The sequence below is a fragment of the Malania oleifera genome, chromosome 6 (assembly GCF_029873635.1).
Source record: "Malania oleifera isolate guangnan ecotype guangnan chromosome 6, ASM2987363v1, whole genome shotgun sequence".
Classification (NCBI taxonomy): Eukaryota; Viridiplantae; Streptophyta; class Magnoliopsida; order Santalales; family Ximeniaceae; genus Malania; species Malania oleifera.
Window position 1 is genome coordinate 15252246 of NC_080422.1, and position 17384 is coordinate 15269629.

Here is a 17384-nt window from a genome sequence, read left to right on the forward strand (position 1 = left end):
TGTCATATGCTCCCCGAGCTTTTGCATCTTATGAACATGAGCTCTTATTGGTTGCACAAAGTTAAGTTCCTCATGTATGCGCTTCATCTTTGCAAAGTACTTTGTTACACTAAATTTTCCTCATGTTTGTAATGTTACTGGACTATAAGATTGACATAATCCCAAATCTCATTGCATACATCAAAATGCAAACGCATTTGTTTCATTTGGGCTTCCATTGAGTTCCAAACCAGGGAGAAGATCAACAAGTCTTTTTGAATCCATACTTTCTTCCTTTTCTCATCATTGGCCTAGATTGAAACAAGTGTTCAGATTTACTTAAGCTTGTTTTAAAAATAGTTCTTCACAGCCTAAGACCACTGCACATTGTTCTTCTATCCAACTTCTTGATTGTTATCTGTGGTAGTAATGAAGGGAATATACCTTTGGAATTCATGCATTCCATGCCAATGCTCACAAACAGGACAAACAAGGAACATGGTCAACAACTAGAACAACCACAAACAAGGTGAACAACTAAAACAACCATGAACGAGTCATGAAGACACCGGCATAACATTGCCACAGTCCCAAGAAACTGACATAAAATTCTAATGGTACCAAACAACGACTAGAGAAGGTTGGATCTTTGAACAAAAGACATGATCCATAACTTGATATTATGGAGTATAGAAGGATTCAAGGCATTCTGGGAGAAGTCAAAGCAAAAATAGTGCTCAAGGAAATCTCACACGCCAGTGCATGGTGTTGGAGTAGTTGGCCTTTGGCCAGCACCTGGCTAGCCCTTTGGTGATGAAATTTGAGGTGGTTTCAAATTGCCATTATCTGTGACTACTTAGGGTTAGCAAAATTTAAAGAGATTCTTGAGCTTTTGAAATTGCTGTGATGTATTTTCTATTTTGTGTTTTTCAACGACTCTTGGAGCGTCCTTGATGGTGTGAACGATCCTCCTATTTTGTGGCATATTTGCATAGGATTATGAGGTTTAAGGTTTGGTTTTGTGGGGGTATGACACTTAGGGTTTAAGTTAGATCATGTGCTGATGCTATGTTGAAGTATTTTGTAAATTGGAAGACCTAATCACAATGATAGGTCTCTCCCTTAATTTATAATATATGCCAAGTAAATGGCAATAATTATAATAACTTTGTTGGCTTGTGCTTACTAACACAGCAATAACACAAAAGAAATGCTAAATAACTAAAAATGACCTGTAACAGTTTGCACAAACTAGTGCAAGATTGCCTTTCATAAAGTCTCAAACTCTATCATTTGTTCTTGCATTGGCCTGATATTTATGCCCTCTTCATATAAAAATCCATAGACAAAAATGCCCTTGAAGTGGCTATGTAAATGCATTTACCGGCATGGCGGTCAAACCTCTTCTAAAGTGGTGGCAAACTGCGCATAAGCAAGCTTTATATTGTGTTGAAACCAAGGGGTTGATTGGTGATTACTTGGCTTGCCAAAATCAAGTCACAGCAACACAATATATGTTTTGTTTCTTCATGATTGTCTAGAGACTCCTGTCATTATATAGATATGGACCTCTAAAGAGGATCAAATTCCATTCATTGCTAAGGTTACCCTTTCTAGCCCTATCCTCTTCACAAGCCACACTGTACTCAACCTGTTTAAACACTCAATCTTAACAAGGATGACATTTTTCATATCTTTTATGATACCAACGATCCTCTGTCCACCAATTCTTAATGCATTCCTTGAAAGAAGGAGGCATCAACCGCTTATTTTCAAATCTAAAAGGGTAAGAGTCCCATTGAATGGGATTAACATTTGGTAACAGTGGGAAATGATATGAAATTGGCCTAACTAAAACCTCCTCAACAACATTTCGGAAGATATCTACCCATTCATTTGTAAACAAGGACCCATTGATATGGGAAGAAGCAAGCTACCACTGGAAGCCATCGAGTAAAATAATCATTTTCTAAAGCTACATCACTACATCCACAATCCCAATATAGTAGTTGAACAATCTTATACTACTAGACACCCTAGAGCCCCCTAACCTCTTGCTAGCAAGTTGGTAAATATTGAAATCCCCTCCAACCATGCAATGTAGGCTATAGTGGCTGAAAAGACTGACTAGCTCATAAAAAGAAACAATGCTCGCATAGAAGACGTCGGCTTGCCGAAGTGAACGACCAAACCCCAAACTTCAAACCCCTCACTTCTAACATATAGAAAAAGACACAATAACACAATCCTTTATAGATGCAACCCTCTTATCCCACACATTAACTTGCCCCCTGGGGCTTTAGAGGAAGGGAAAAACAACCAATCTCTAGATCTATACTTCCAAATACTCCTTCGGTTATAACTATGAACCACGTCTACTTTAGATTCTTGAAGGAATAAGATTTTAGGGGTAACTCAATTGATTAACTCTTTCATTATTCCATGCTTCCTACTATTCCTTGACCGTTATACATTCCAAGACTGAATCTTTGTTGATTATCCCTAACAATACCCAAATGCCTTCCCCCATTTTCATTGACTAAGGAAGCAAGCCTCCTTAATTCTCTACTCAACTTCGATGTCTTCATCTTTTTACCCACAGCTCTTTGCCAATCCTTACCACTTTCCTACCGAGGTTCGCCAGTCTATGGCCTAACTTGTCAAGAAGGTTTTAAGCCTCCCAATTGTCCCTCTCATCTTCTAGAAGGTCCACAATATGTAAGTTCCCTTTTTGGTTAATCCCTTATGGAACAATAGAGAGTTAGAAGTAGTAAAAGAAAGCTTCGGAGCAAGAAGAATACCTTCAAAATTTGCAGCATTTCTCAAAAAATCCCAAAGAGTTTCATTAGCAAGATAATTAACTAAGTAGGAATTTCAAAAAGAGAGGCACTAGAACTAAACTTTTTTGGACTCTGGCTTGGCTCCTCTGCAGCCGAGTCTTATTCGAATGCTTAACTCCATTGGAAGCGTTAATTCCACAAATGTCTTGTGTTGTGAGCTTAAAATTCGTCCCTCCCCTTCCTTCTATTGCTCTTGAGGCAGTTAATCTTCTTCTTGCATCTTCTCCTTACTTTGAAAATTCCAAGCATTTTGTACAACAGGATTGCTCCAATAACAAGCCCTCCTCCTCAAGATCAAAAGATTGAAGCGAATCATCCTTCTAATTGTCTTCTCTAGTGAAAAGCAATCAAAATGATAGGATGAAAGAATCTCTTTCTTCTTCCTTTTCAACTCATCTCCTTTGCTCTCATCATCTCCTTCACCTTTAGGTGGGCTTCCAAAAGGTGTTGTAACACCACATGGGACTCCATCTCATCTCTTATTCACTATCTACTATAAGAAACTTGTTTGCTTCTTCTTCCTTCCTCTTAGCTTCCCTGTGTTCCATGGGAATACATATTTGCAAACCATCCCCTACTACTTGAACTTATTTGTTGAGGATAACATTCTCTCTTGAATTTCTATGGAGCTATGAGCATTGAGTTTGGATAGAGGGTTGGGGTCTTCCCCTCCTCGAGGAAATGACCTCCTTTGTTGGGCTTAACTTATTTGGCCCACTAAACTTTCAGGGAGTCTTGGCTTCACTGTCGTTAAAAAGCCCCACATGGGCTTGAGCTGCATTGTCTTGGGTCCTAAGTTGTGAAATTGGCCCGATTGTCCTACTTCTAGCATTAAGAGTTCTTTCACTGTGCTTGGGATAAAGGTTTCGACTTTCTCCTCCATAAAATTTGAAAAGTTTCCTTTAGGTCTTGCTCACATAAGGAGAAGGAAAGGGAAATAGAGATCCACCTTTTCATGTTTAATTATTAAGGAAAATGGGAAAAATAATATATAAAATAAATTAATGAACAAATATTTGATTTTAAACATTATTTCTTAATTTTTAGTCATATTCAAATATTTTTATTTTTACTAGCGTTAAAAGTATTGTGTGAATCAGAAGACCTAATCACAATGGTTAGTCTCTCCCTTTATTTATAGTATATGGCAAGTTTATAACAATGACCATATTCTCCTTACTAATTCATGGACTAACTCATGCTTACTAAGACAGTAATAACACATAGCAATAATACTAAATAACTAAAGTAACTAGTAACATTATCTGTCAAGTTGGAGTATATATATCGTATGTTTCTAGCCCGTTTCAAATGGATTTACCTTGAGCACTTCCTAATGCTTTAGTGAATAAATTAGGAAGTTTTAATTCATACTTTATTTGAAGCATTGTAATGAGCTTCTAAACAAGTTTCTTCCATACAAGGTGACACCCAACTTCAACGTGCTTTGTCTAGTCAAAAGATTGGGTTGGAGGCTATATGAATAGTAGCTTGATTATCACACTATAACTTCATAGGCTGAGAATGTGGAAATCCAAGTTCTTCTAACATATTCGTTAGCCAAATTAGTTTACTTGTAGTGTGGGCTGTGGCTCGGCACTCTGATTCTGCAAGGGCCTCCATAGGTTTTTTATTTTCAAGATATCAAGTTACCACCAACAAAAACACAATACTCGCTTGTAGATCTTGTGTCTGAAGGTGAGCTAATCCAATTTGCATTTGTATATCCCTATACATAAGTGTCACCTTGATATTGATAATAAGAGTCGCAGTATTTTGGTGTATCTCAAGATGTGAAAGACTACATCTTAGTGACTTGTTCTCGGAGAATCAAGAAATTGACTCATAACACTTGTTGTGAAAGACATCATTCGATTGACTTGGTGATAGTTCAACTTCTCAACATGTCTCTAGTATCTTTTGAGGATCAGCCAACAAATCATCCAGATTTGGCACTAACTTGTTGCTAAGATCCATAGATGCATTGACAAGTTTGGATGGCAATAGCCCAGTCTCATCTAAAAGATCTAGAACAGACTTACTCTATGACAAAATAGTCCCTAGATATGGATACTTTACCCGAGGAGTATTTCAATGGTCTTAAATTCTTTGTTTGAAATTTAGTTTGTAGTAAGTGCTTCTAGATACCTTGATCATGGTCACTAGTATACAACATCATCCATGTACACAATGAGAAAAATCTTATGAGAAATAGTATAACTATAAAATATTAAGTGATCTACCATGCAAAAGTAAAGACCAATGGCCAAACCGTGGTCTAGGAGATTACTGTAGACCATACAAGGATTTCTTGAGTTGATATACTAATCCTAATCCCTTGAGCTACAAACTTTGGTGGTTGCTCCATATGGACCTCCTCTTGAAGATTAGCTCATAGGAAGGCATTCTACATATCTAAGTATCTAACTAATGTAGAAGCTAATGACATGTGGTGTCTCAGGAGATGCATAAACGAATTGAGGCAAGCTTGGCAACTAAGGAGAATGTGTCGCAATAACCCAAATATACACCGAGTGACTACCAATCATAGACTTATTAGGAGGAGGTGCAATTTCCCAAGTGTCATTATCATGTAACACACACTTCTCTTCAACTGTTGCAGTCCTCCACCCAAAATGGTGTAGGGCTTTAAATTTTTGGAAGAGCAAAAAAAGACACAAAGTACTAACAAAGCAGTAATATAAGGGTGACAAGAAATAAAAAATTAATGTAAAGTAGGGCTGTAACATTGATGACCCTTTTTTGAGTACAGGAGTAGCCCAAAAAATACATTTGATGTCACAAGGATCCAATTTATCCATTCTTGCACTTATGGTTGAAGGACACAACCAAATACACGAGGAAGTGAGAGCAAAGGGTCCTTTGGGAAGATAACTAATTATGGTGTTTTACCACCAAGGATGAGGATTGCATTTTATTGAGTGTCACTCTAAAATAACTTTAGGGACACTCATTTAGGTGTATGAATCACTTCAAAAAAATGTCTCTGCAACTACATTTTGTTGTGGAGTGTGGGCACAAGATGACTAGTGGACATCAAAGTTATCATATGGGCTGTGAATTGGGTACTGAAATCCTCCTTTGCGTTAATGCTACAAAGCATTTCGACATGTCCAATTGACTCCTATCTTAGAACATGCGCAAAAGATATTAAACAACTCACAACCAGCCTTCTTCATTATATACAATCAATTCATTGTAGAGCAGTTGTCGACTTATGTAGCAAAGTATTGGAACCTCAATTTGACATTGCACGACTAGGACTCCAAACATTAGAATGAATTAGCATGAGAGGGTTGAGTGTCTGCTTGTTGACTCGAGAAGCAAAGAGAATATGCTATCGAGGAAAAAAAAAAATGAAGCAAAGGGAACATGGTGGTGTTTTCTTAATTGGCAAGATTCACAATCAAGATTAGAGACAAAACTCAAAGAAGGAACTAGTTGTTTTTACTTCTTCATAAAAAATGACCAACGCAAGAATGAATTTAGTGGTGTAGTAGTAGCATTGTAGGCAATAAAGGAGAGAGTGACTCAAAGTAGTAAAAGTCCATCAGCCTCACATCTTGTGCCAATCATCTTCCTCGTCTTTAGATCTTGATAGAATCAGGAAAGAGTGTTACATAACAAACATGAAATTGAAAAAAGGTGGGGGGGGGGTTAGGAATGTTGAAAGTAGAAGAAGAAAGAGGGATTGATGGAGTAGGATTTACTGTTCCCTGTTCCTATCTCCTTAAGTGTGGTAGTGGGCCCATTAGCAAGGATAACATGAGGTTGATTTTTAGAATACCAAAGGGTAGAAAAGAAGTTGGTCCCACTTGTCATATGGTTAGTTAACCCATGTACTAGTAAGAGATATACTAGACATGTAGGCCATAGAATTACCTTTATGAGCAAAAGGTGCAATGTGAAGAGATGCTTGTTGGGAAGTCTAATATAGTGGGAACCTTGAATACTCCTTTTTGATAGTTATAGTACGTTGTTCACCAATGCCGAACAAGTGACTCACTAGAGAAACATGCTACCGATCCCATCAAACACACAACCTTGACTTTGAGAGCAAACCAGAAATACACAATGAATAATATATTTTTGGGTTTTGTGGTCTCCTTCCCAACACACAACCATTGACAATTGGAGCAAACCATAAATTCATTGAACAAGATAAACAGCTAAAAGTATCACCAATGCAGTGAAATAGGACTCAATAAAGATCATTCCTGTAGTGCCACACATGAACAACTAAAAGGTGAGATTGATGGACAAAAATCCATTACAAAATGCTAACGGATCATTTGGTTTACAAAATAGCTAGTCCTTGGAATAAGATGGAATATAGTGAAAATTTTGGGAATGTAGATAATAGCAATTCCTTGTATGTTCTTATTATTTCTTTTACTGTGTTATAAGAAAGGAATAAAAATTCCCATGGTGAAATTTGGGAATAATTATTCCTTGTTATGGACTAGTAAAAAGCATCACATTGTTATTTGTTTTATGGTATCAACATAATTTTTTAATATGTCTAATTGTAAATTTGTAACTAACCTATTATAATTAATTTATTCTTTGGAATAGATATTTTGTGTACCAAACGTAGGGTCAATGATATGGTTTATGAGGGATTCGAACAACATTGGTTGAATTTTTGACCAGAAACATGGCTGTACAAGGCTTCATGTGCTGGCGTGTGGGTTGGCATTGCCCGCCTTTCACTGGCACATGAGGGCAGCTCTGGCAATGAGATTCCAGGCGTTGGAAGATTGGTGTTGTGTGTGGGGGCTGTGATGTTGCTTTTGCAATATCTAAATTCGTTTTGGTGTTCCTGAACTGGCAGTGTCGTCCAGGGAATTTGTGGCAACCACTATGTCTTCCAGCAGCTGCTGGTAGGTTTTCAGGCCTTTGGTGGTGCTAGCAGTTCTCCTACAATGGTAGACACGCAGCGAATCTAGGATTTTAGGCTTAGGTTTGATGGTGGTTATGGTGTTTAGGCCTCGGGACATGCTCTGATACTATGTTAGTGTATTGTGTGAATCAGAAGACCTAATCACAATGATAGGTCTGTTCATTTAGTTAGAATATACGCCATTTACATGATAATATATACCATTTACATGATAATGACCATATTACCCTTAATAACTCACATACTAACTCGATCGCTGACACAGCAATAACAGAGCAGTAATACTAAATAACTGAACTAGTAACAAATAGCATTCATCATAGAGAGAAAATACATTGGAAAACAGACTTCTTTCTTATTTTTCTCTCCCTTCCTCAAACAAAAAATCCTTGATCCAAATGGGCCTTTGTGCTGAGAGAATTCACTGGCAGCATCCTTGATCTCAAGCTTTGACCAAGATTTCCATTATAGAACTCTTTTCCATCATGTCTTTGCTGGAAAACTGCCATTGCCGCTATCAAGGGGACTTTAAACCATCTGTGGTCCTTATTCAACATTTCTGAGGTCAAAATCCATGACTCATATTTGTAGAATCACAGTATAAACACCTGGCTTTATCTCTTCTGTGATATCCTGAGTTGAATGCCTTTCTCCTGCTCTGCTACTCTCTGCACGACCCTCCAACCTTCTGAGAAAATTTTTCCATCCTAAAGCCTCCTTGCCATCCTGAACACTTATAATTTGAATTATCTCCTGGGTTGGAATCTTCTTCAAAGATAGGAAACAACAGTTTCTGTTCACTTGTAACCATGACAAAATGAAATGGTTGTGCCCTGAAAGATCTAACCCCAAGATTTGGGATTTGGTATTTGAAAAAGAATATAACTCTTTTGTAAGACATTGACGTTCTTCAGGTGACAAATTAATGGAAAAATTGCTGTCATTTGTTGTTTTCTGAAATGCTGAAATTTCTTCATTTTTCTCAAAAGGGAAAAAAAAACTTTTTTGTTGATAAAAAATCCTAATATCCCAGAAAATACGTTGAAGAAAAGTGTTCAAGCTTGAAAGAAGAGGGATACTGCAGAAGCCTGCTCTGCCATTCCGACAAACGCGCACCAGAGACTCACTGGAATCCATCTTAAATTGTTTATCCTTTCTTGGAAATTTCTGTTTTTATTTTCATGCTTCTTGAACATGATCAAATGTTGGAAATGTTTGATTACTTAAAAATGTTGCATAATCTTCAGAGATTGATAATGCCCAAATCATGCTTCTACTTCATTTGGTGATGAGTGAGATGCATTTAATCCTAAGTCTGTTACTGTAGGGCCTTAGGCTACCATATTTTGTCTAATGTGTAACTGGATAAGACAATGATAAAATTACTGGTGATTTCTAGCTAAAAAGGACTGTACCGATGAACTGATGGTATGGAAATTTGTCAAATATGTTATCCAGATTTCAAATCTGTATGGAATATACAGTGTTCTTGAGTAATTATTCCTAAATTTTTAAACATAATATTCCAGTTAAAAAAAATTTATTCTTAATGGGTCTAAGTTCCTTATGTTCTCATGGTTCTTTTGTAGATTTCTTAAAGAAGAATCCATATCTTGGGGATGAACCGATTGACATAGAGGAGATGGTCAATATTGGAAGAAGTTGTGGGCCGTAGGTTTTCTTAGTAGTTTCTGTTGTTTATTGCCAAAAGTTTAATGCGTAGTACTGCTTCCTGAAGCTCAAAGCCTCTGCTTCTTTTATTTGAATCTTTTCATTTGGCATTTTAAATACTAATTCTTCTTTACAGGTGTCCGTATTATGTATCCCGAGAGCTCCACAAGGTTGTAGATATTCTGTTTGCACCTTATAACTATCTTATTGATTACTCATACAGAAAATCTCTTAATCTTACGTGGGACAACAGTATACTCATTTTTGATGAAGCCCACAATCTGGTAAGGGAAAATGCTTTATAATTGCAGTTTACGGAATGAACGTACTCGCTTCTGGAGTGCTTTTAAGACTGGATTTTGTTCTTCAACTGCTTTTTTTCCCCCACTTTTTTTCTCTATTCCAGGACTTATATTTGTTCTAATAAATAAACTGCTGAAATTTATGGATCTGTAACTTCTATTTTGGGAGCTTAGCTATTGTAGAGGATAATGCCATATATCTTACAACATGCAGGAAAGCTTATGTTCAGATGCAGCCTCTTTTGACTTACCTTATGGGCTCCTGACATCTTGCATTTCTGAAGCAAAAAAATGTATAGACCTTTCCATAGCAAGGAGGGAAATGGAAAAATCCAATGACAAATCACACAAACCAGATAATTATGCTATCCTCAGAGGTAAGTGGGTAAATTTTCATCAAATATCAAATATTATACAATTCTTTTTCTAGAAGTGGATATGAGATTTTCTTGTCATTGTTGTGTGAACTACTTTTGTGATTCCCAAATCACCTTCACTTGATTGGAAATTGGTGTTATTTTGTTACTTATTTTTTCTCTTGGGCGTCTTAGTGATTCATTTAGTCTTTCCATTTCACAAGCATAATATAGCTAAACATCACTGTATATATTCTGTATTTTAGATGAGAAATATAAACCAGCTAATCCTGGATTGGTATTTGGAATTACTTTTCATAGTTGGTTATCTTTCTATAAAATAGATGCTTTAATTTTAACTAGTATGGTTTCTTAATATTATAAGGTTACAGATGATTCCACATGTGAAGCATGTCTGAATCGCTAGAACCTCAAAACTTCTATTCATATTTCCCAACTGTTCTTGTCAATCATAGAGGGAACTTGACCTATTGGAGCCAAGTTAATATTGGCTTTCCTTCTAATATAGTCAAACATTAAAATGGGGTTGCATGTGCAAAAATAAATTTAGCATGGCTTGAATACAATTTTATTCTAAATGCTGGTAATTCTGTGTTCTTCTTTCTTTCTGTTAGAGGTTATTTATGTCTTTTAGTATTTATTATTAAGTGTGCTAGTATGTTAGTTGGTGAGAGTTAGTAAGGGTATTAGTGTCATTAGAATATGTTTGATTTGTATTATAAATAGAGGGAGAGACCTTTCTTCAAGTTAGGTCATTCATTTAATCAAAATTTCAACATGGTTTCTGAGCATGATCCAACTTAAACCCTATCATACTCAGCCGTTGCCGGGAAAACACATCCCTTTGCTGCTCTTCTCAGATCCACCTTCACCCTTCATTATTTCAGAAAATTAACCCTATAGCCAAAAACAGAACCCTCCAAAGCCTACCCCTACAAAACCCCATCGCCGGAAACAGCCTCACATGCTCCCACAGGCCGGCCAACTGCTGGCAGTGCCGACCCCACCCGTGGTGCGTGAGAGAGTTTCTAGCCACCATTTTTTTTCCTTTTTCTGCTGTGTTCTACTTCCCTCTCTAGACAACATTATCAAGCTGTTGGACATGTTTTTTGTCCAAAGATCCTACCTTTTTCGATCATACACTTGTGGTAATCCAGTAGTTTTTGATCGGTGCTTGTAAAGGCTTCTTTGTGAGTTTCTTGGAGCAGTGGCAGTATTTGCAAGTTAAGATTGTGAGGCTGTGGCAGTGCTATCTCAGTTGGTAAGTGGTTTACCTTGTCCGTGGTTGTGTTGGTGCTTCACATAGTTTGTGATTGTTCCGATTAGTTTTGATTGTTTTTCTTGTTTGACATTAGTGTGGCTGCAAGTTTGTGAGTGTTGGGATGGAGCCTATGAATCCCAAAAATACTTTTCCTTCATCTCTGCCACATATAGGAAAATATGATCACTTGCTCCAATCTAATCTTTTTGATGAGAAGAGAAAGGAGGTGTGGATTCAAGAATATTCTTTGATTGTTTCCCTCTTGTGAAATTTGATGGGGCCACAAATTGCACGGATTTGTATGCATCTAGATACATGCGAGGAGATTTGGGATTACGCCAAGCTTCTATACTCTAGTAACATTACAGGTATGTATGATTTATCCTAGGAGTACTTTCAGTTACAACAAGGAGGTAGGAGCATTGCTGATTATTTTGGAGAGATGAAGCGTATTCGTAAGGAGCGTAATGTCTTGCAAACTACAACTGCCAACATTTGTGAGATGCAAAAGGAGAGGGAATAGATGATAGCTCTTTGGGTTCTAGCGGGCTTGAGACCTGAGAGTGAGGCATGTCGGTCTTAGACACTTAGTAGTGCAGAGTTGCCATCATTTGTCGATGTTTATTCTCGTGTCTTGCGTGCTTCCTTTAGCACACATTCTCTTGCTTTTGCATCTGGCTCTGAGAGGACAACCTTTGCTACATAAGGTGATTTTGATTCTCTACCAAACAACTGCAAAAGTTATCAAGGTGGTTCAAGTGGTCGTGGTGGTAGAGATGGACAAGGTAGAGACACTCCTCGCAAAGCAGTGTTGGGATCTCCATGGTAGACGTTCATGTGTTACCAATGTAGCCACCATTGACTTCACACCTTTGGGGGTAACCAGTGCAGCCACCACCAACTCCACACCTTTGGGGCTGAGTGGGGAGGGGGCAACATACTGTATCTATATAAGAGGAAGAGTATTCCAAGTTTCAGCAGTATCAAACTCACAACAAGCTTCTTTTCCCATTGCATCTCTTGTTCAAATAGGTAATCCTACAGTATGCTTGTCGTCTAGTACTTCTCGTCCTAGTCCTTGGATTATAGACTCTGGTGCCACTGATCATATCATAGGTTTACCTAGCTTCATCTCCACTCTTCAAAATCCTGCAAATTTACCTTGTGTTATTCTTGCTAATGGATCCAACACTGCAGTCAAGGGAATTGGGATTGTAAACCCCGCTTCTTTTATTTCTCTTCCTTCGGTCTTGTATATTCCCAAATTCCCTTTCAATCTTATGTCCGTTAACAAGATTACTAAATCCATGGATTGTTTAGTAACATTCTTTCCATAATCTGTGGTTATTCAAGATTTGAAGGCGAGGAAGACGATTGGTGGAAGGTGTGAAGCTGGTGGACTTTATCACTTTGAGCCGCTATCGCCTTCTATTGCATGCACTGATGCTGCCACACCTCTCCAAATTCATTGTCGTCTTGGTTATCCTTCACTAGAAAAGTTAAAACGTCTTGTTCTTGATTTGAGTTTTGTGTCTAGTCTTGATTGTGAGTCTTGTTGTTGGGAAAGGACCACTGTGTCCCTGTGCATGCACTTGGTTAACCGCGTGCATGTACTTGGTTATGTCTAGGGGCAGCATGTGCCAGCATTTCGCTTCCCGAGTAAATAAATGGGCTCCAAGCCCTTTCATGTTAGTTCGTTTTGATGTTTGGGGTCCTAGTAGAGTTGTGTCCAAGTTGGGTCCCCGGTAGTTTGTAACCTTTATGGATGATTATTCAAGAATGACTTGGCTTTTAATAAAAGATCCTTCAGAGTTATTTCATATAATTTGTGCCTTTTATTCTTAAATAAAGACTCAATTTGGTTTGCCAGTTCGAATATTTCGAAGTGATAATGCTAAAGAGTATTTTAGTTCACAATTCACTACTTATATGACTCAGTTTGGTATTGTCTATCAATCATCCTGTGTCCACATTCCTCAACAAAACGGGGTTGTAGAGAGGAAAAATAGACATCCTTGAAATCACTCGCACCTTACTTCATAAAAAATGCATGTACCTAATGTGTTTTGGAGTGATGTTGTACTTACTACTTGCTATTTAATCAACAAGATGCCATCCTTTGTTCTTAGTGGTAAAACTCCCTACTCTATTCTCTTTCCTAATTCACCTTTATTCTCTCTCCAACCTTGTATATTCAGGTGTGTGTCCTTTGTTCATCAACTAACTCCTGGGGTGGATAAGTTGGATCCTCGAGCTATAAAATTTGTCTTTCTGGGCTACTCATATAATAAAAAAGGACATCATTTTTATAGTCCTGTGTTGCACCACTTCTTTGTTTCTGCCAATGCTACCTTCTTTGAGTCTACACCTTATTACACCCATTCCCTAAGTGTTTTTGAGCTTAATGAGTCTCTTCGTTCGCCTAATCTTGTAGATTCTACTTTGTTGTCCTTGCCCAACCAACCATTTTAGTCTCCTTGTAGTTTGAGTCCTTCTCATTGTCTTGATTATACTAATTTGCAGGTGTATTCACGACGGTGGCTCCCAAGGAAGAGAGCCCCCTCTAGCTGCTACTGCCACACCTTTGGTTCCCTTGTCTAATGATCATATTTCCCATGATGTTGATCCTTCCATTGCTGATCGGAAAGGTAAATGCACAGGTACTCAACATCCCATTTCCAACTATGTTTGTTATGACTTCTTATCACCCTCCTATTATTGTTTTGTAACTTCTGTATCATCTACTACCCTTCCTAAATCTATTTTGGAAGCCTTAGCCCTCTTTGGGTGGAGGAATGCCATGGTTGAAGAGATGAATGCTTTACAGGATAATGACACTTGGGACTTGCTATTTGTTCCTCCTGACAAGTTTGTCGTTCGTTGTCATTGGGTATGCACTGTGAAAGTGTTTAATGGCTTGTCTAAAAGCCCATCTTGTTGCTAGGGGTATACATAGGTGTATAGTTTGTATTATTCTGACACCTTTTCTCCAGTTGCCAAACTTACATCAGTATGTCTGTTCATCTCCTTGGTTACTACTTGTCACTAGCCTCTGCATCAGTTAGATGTAAAGAATGCCTTCTTGCATGGTGACCTTGAGGAGGAGGTCTATATGGAGCAACCACCTGGGTTTGTGCAACAGGGGAAGTCACGCTTAGTGTGTCGACTCAAGAAGGCACTATATGATTTAAGACAGTCTCCTTGAGCATGGTTTGGTCATTTCAGTGCTATAGTACTTGAGTTTGGTCTTCGACGGTGTGCAGTTGATCATTCTGTGTTTTGTTGTCATATTTCATCGGGTAGGATTCTTCTTGTTGTTTATGCGGATGATATTATTATTAAAGGTGATGATGATAAAAGTATTCAGAGTCTCAAACTTTTTCTATAGACTAAGTTTCAAACCAACAATTTGGGACCATTGAAATACTTTGGCTTTAGAAGTTTCTAGATTTTGTATGGGAACTGTTTTGTCACAAGGAAGTATGTTCTTAATTTATTGGATGAAACATGATTGTTGGGATCTAAACTAGTTGATACACCCATGGATTCTAACAAGAAGTTAATGCCGGATATGGGTGATTTGCTATCTAATCCTGGACAATACTAGAGACTTGTTAGAAAGTTGAACTATCTCACTATCACTCGGCTGATATATCTTTTGCAACAAGTTTCTTGAGTCAATTTCTAGATTCTTTGAGGACAAGTCATTGGGATGCAGTAATTTGCATCTTGAGATATCTCAAAGGTGCATCTGGGAGAGATCTTTAATATCGTGATCAGGATCACACTTATATCCATGGATATATAGATGCAGATTGGGCTGGGTCGCCTTCTGACAAGAGATTTACAATCGGGCACTGTATCTGGGTTGGTGGTAATTTAGTTTTTTGGAAGAGTAAGAAACAAACTGTGGTGGCTAGGTTAGGTGCTGAATTAGAATATAGAGCTATGGCTACTTGTGAACTTGTTTGGTTGAAGAACATGTTGGAAGAATTGGGTTTTTCACATTCTCAACCTATGAAGTTGATGTGTGATAATCAAGTTGCTGTTCGTATTGTCTCCAACCCGGTATTTCATGATCGGAAAAAGCACATTGAAGTTGATTGCCACTTTGTTCGGGAGAAACTTGTGCAAAAGCTCATTATTACCGCTTATGTGAAGTTTGATATGCAGCTTGCTGATTTGTTTACCAAGTCTTTGGCAGGTGCTCATGTTGAGTTTATTTGTAACAAGCTAGGAGCATATGGCATTTATGCTCCAGCGTGAGGGGGAGTGATGGAGGTTATTTATGTCCTATAGTATTATTATTATTAAGCGTGTTAGCATTTTAATTAATGAGAGTTAATAAGGGTATTATTGTTTTCATGGTTTTAAATTGCGGTAGCGGGTAGCATAACGTAGCGGTAATGGGTGTAACGGGAAGCGGGAGTAGAGGATGTTACATAACGGGAAGTGGGTGTAACGGCCGTGAATTTTTTTGAAGCATGCAAAACCTTGTGCATATTAGCGTACTTGCATGTTTTAAGCTTTCAACCCTTCTTAGAAGAGTTTTAGTGTATTTTCGATCCTTTAGTTCGAGTAACTAAGTTATTTGGTAAGGGCAACAAGTTTACATTTGTTTTAAACCACCATTGATAGAAAAATTACGTGTGTGCGCGTATTTATACTTCTCATTGTTCTTATCCGTGATAAATTCTTATGTGTGCTAAATTAATTAACAAAACAAAATACATTATACACTCTATTAATCTATTAGACACAGAAGACATAAGAATAATAAAAATACAAAATATCTAGAAAAGAAAGAAGGTTGAAGTTGAAAAATATAGAACATAAATATCACATTACTAATATTATCAAAAATAAAATATTTTCTTAACAAGTTAGCATTTTCAAATTGTTAATTAATGCATCTATTGTGAGTATTTAAAGAAATAGTAAATTTTGTATCATTGTCATCCTCATTATAATCTTTCCCCCCTCTTGCCTCTAGGTATATTGAGAATGATATATGAAAGAGAGGGAAAAAGTGAGAAGAAAAAGTAAAAAATAAAATAATTTTTTGGTGTAACAGTCTTGTAGCGGTTACGTAACAGCTGCAGCGGCCTTGACGTAACGTTGCGATCTGTAGCAGCCGCTACGGCCGTGATTTTTCTTCCGACCGATTTTGCAGTGTGTAACGGTATCGGTAACCCAAAAAACCATTACGTAACGCTGTTACGTAACTGTCGTGGCCTTTATGTAAAACCATGATTGTTTTAGAATGTATTTGATTTATATTGTAAATAGAGGGAGAGACCTATCTTCAAGTTAGGTCATTAATTTAATCAAAATGTTAGCACTCTTTTCTTTTCTTTCTTCTTCTTCTTTCCTTTTTTGTTTGGAAGCAATTCTGCTGTTTATCTTAATTACACATATAGTTGGGATGTTCCTGTATGATATAATAGTCCATTTCTGGCAGCGCTTCTTCTGAAGCTTGAGAAGCGGATTTCTGAAGTTCCTATTGGGTCCAAAGAGTTGGGTTTTACAAAGCCTGGGCCATACATTTATGAACTACTTGGTGATCTAAACATTACTCATGAAACTGCCAGCATGCTTAATGATATAATTGAAGAGGCTGCTTTGCTTCTTGAGGAAGGTAAGCACCACCAATCATTGACTTGATACTGAAGATGCAGTGGCTTGCTAGGTTAACTGTTAAGATGCTTTTATAGATGGAACATATATTTATAGTAGATGGTACTGTTGTGTTGTTCTTTTATATACATTTTCTTGTATGATTTTCCAATTTAATGCTGCAATAATTCATTGGATTATAGCTTGGTGGTTCTTTGTTGTTTTTGTTTTAATTTCTACTATTTTTTTTTAATACTTGAAAATGTTTAACCACGTTTCAGATTCAGGTACAAATGATGGTAAAATGCCTCAAAAGATGAGGGGCACCATCTGCAGGCTGGAAAGCATCAGTGACATGCTTAAGTTAATCTTCAAAGGCGGTTGCAATGCCCATTCGAGATACTATCGTGTAAG

At 37.5% G+C, this 17384-nt stretch overlaps 1 protein-coding gene across 5 annotated transcripts in view; it reads left to right on the forward strand.

Annotated features, from left to right (window-relative positions):
* Positions 1-17384, forward strand: part of LOC131158304 (regulator of telomere elongation helicase 1 homolog) — a 128113-nt gene that overhangs the window by 34570 nt on the left and 76159 nt on the right. For 4 of the 5 annotated variants that reach the window (XR_009137444.1, XR_009137445.1, XM_058113072.1 and 1 more), the window contains exons 4-8: positions 9333-9414; positions 9551-9698; positions 9931-10093; positions 16816-16992; positions 17252-17379. Coding sequence is in view for 3 of the 5 variants with exons in the window: in XM_058113072.1 (XP_057969055.1) it covers positions 9333-9414; positions 9551-9698; positions 9931-10093; positions 16816-16992; positions 17252-17379 (698 nt within the window). In the remaining 2 variants the exon portion in view is untranslated. The remainder of the gene's footprint in view (positions 1-9332; positions 9415-9550; positions 9699-9930; positions 10094-16815; positions 16993-17251; positions 17380-17384) is intronic. The other variant, XM_058113073.1, reaches the window with a different exon arrangement.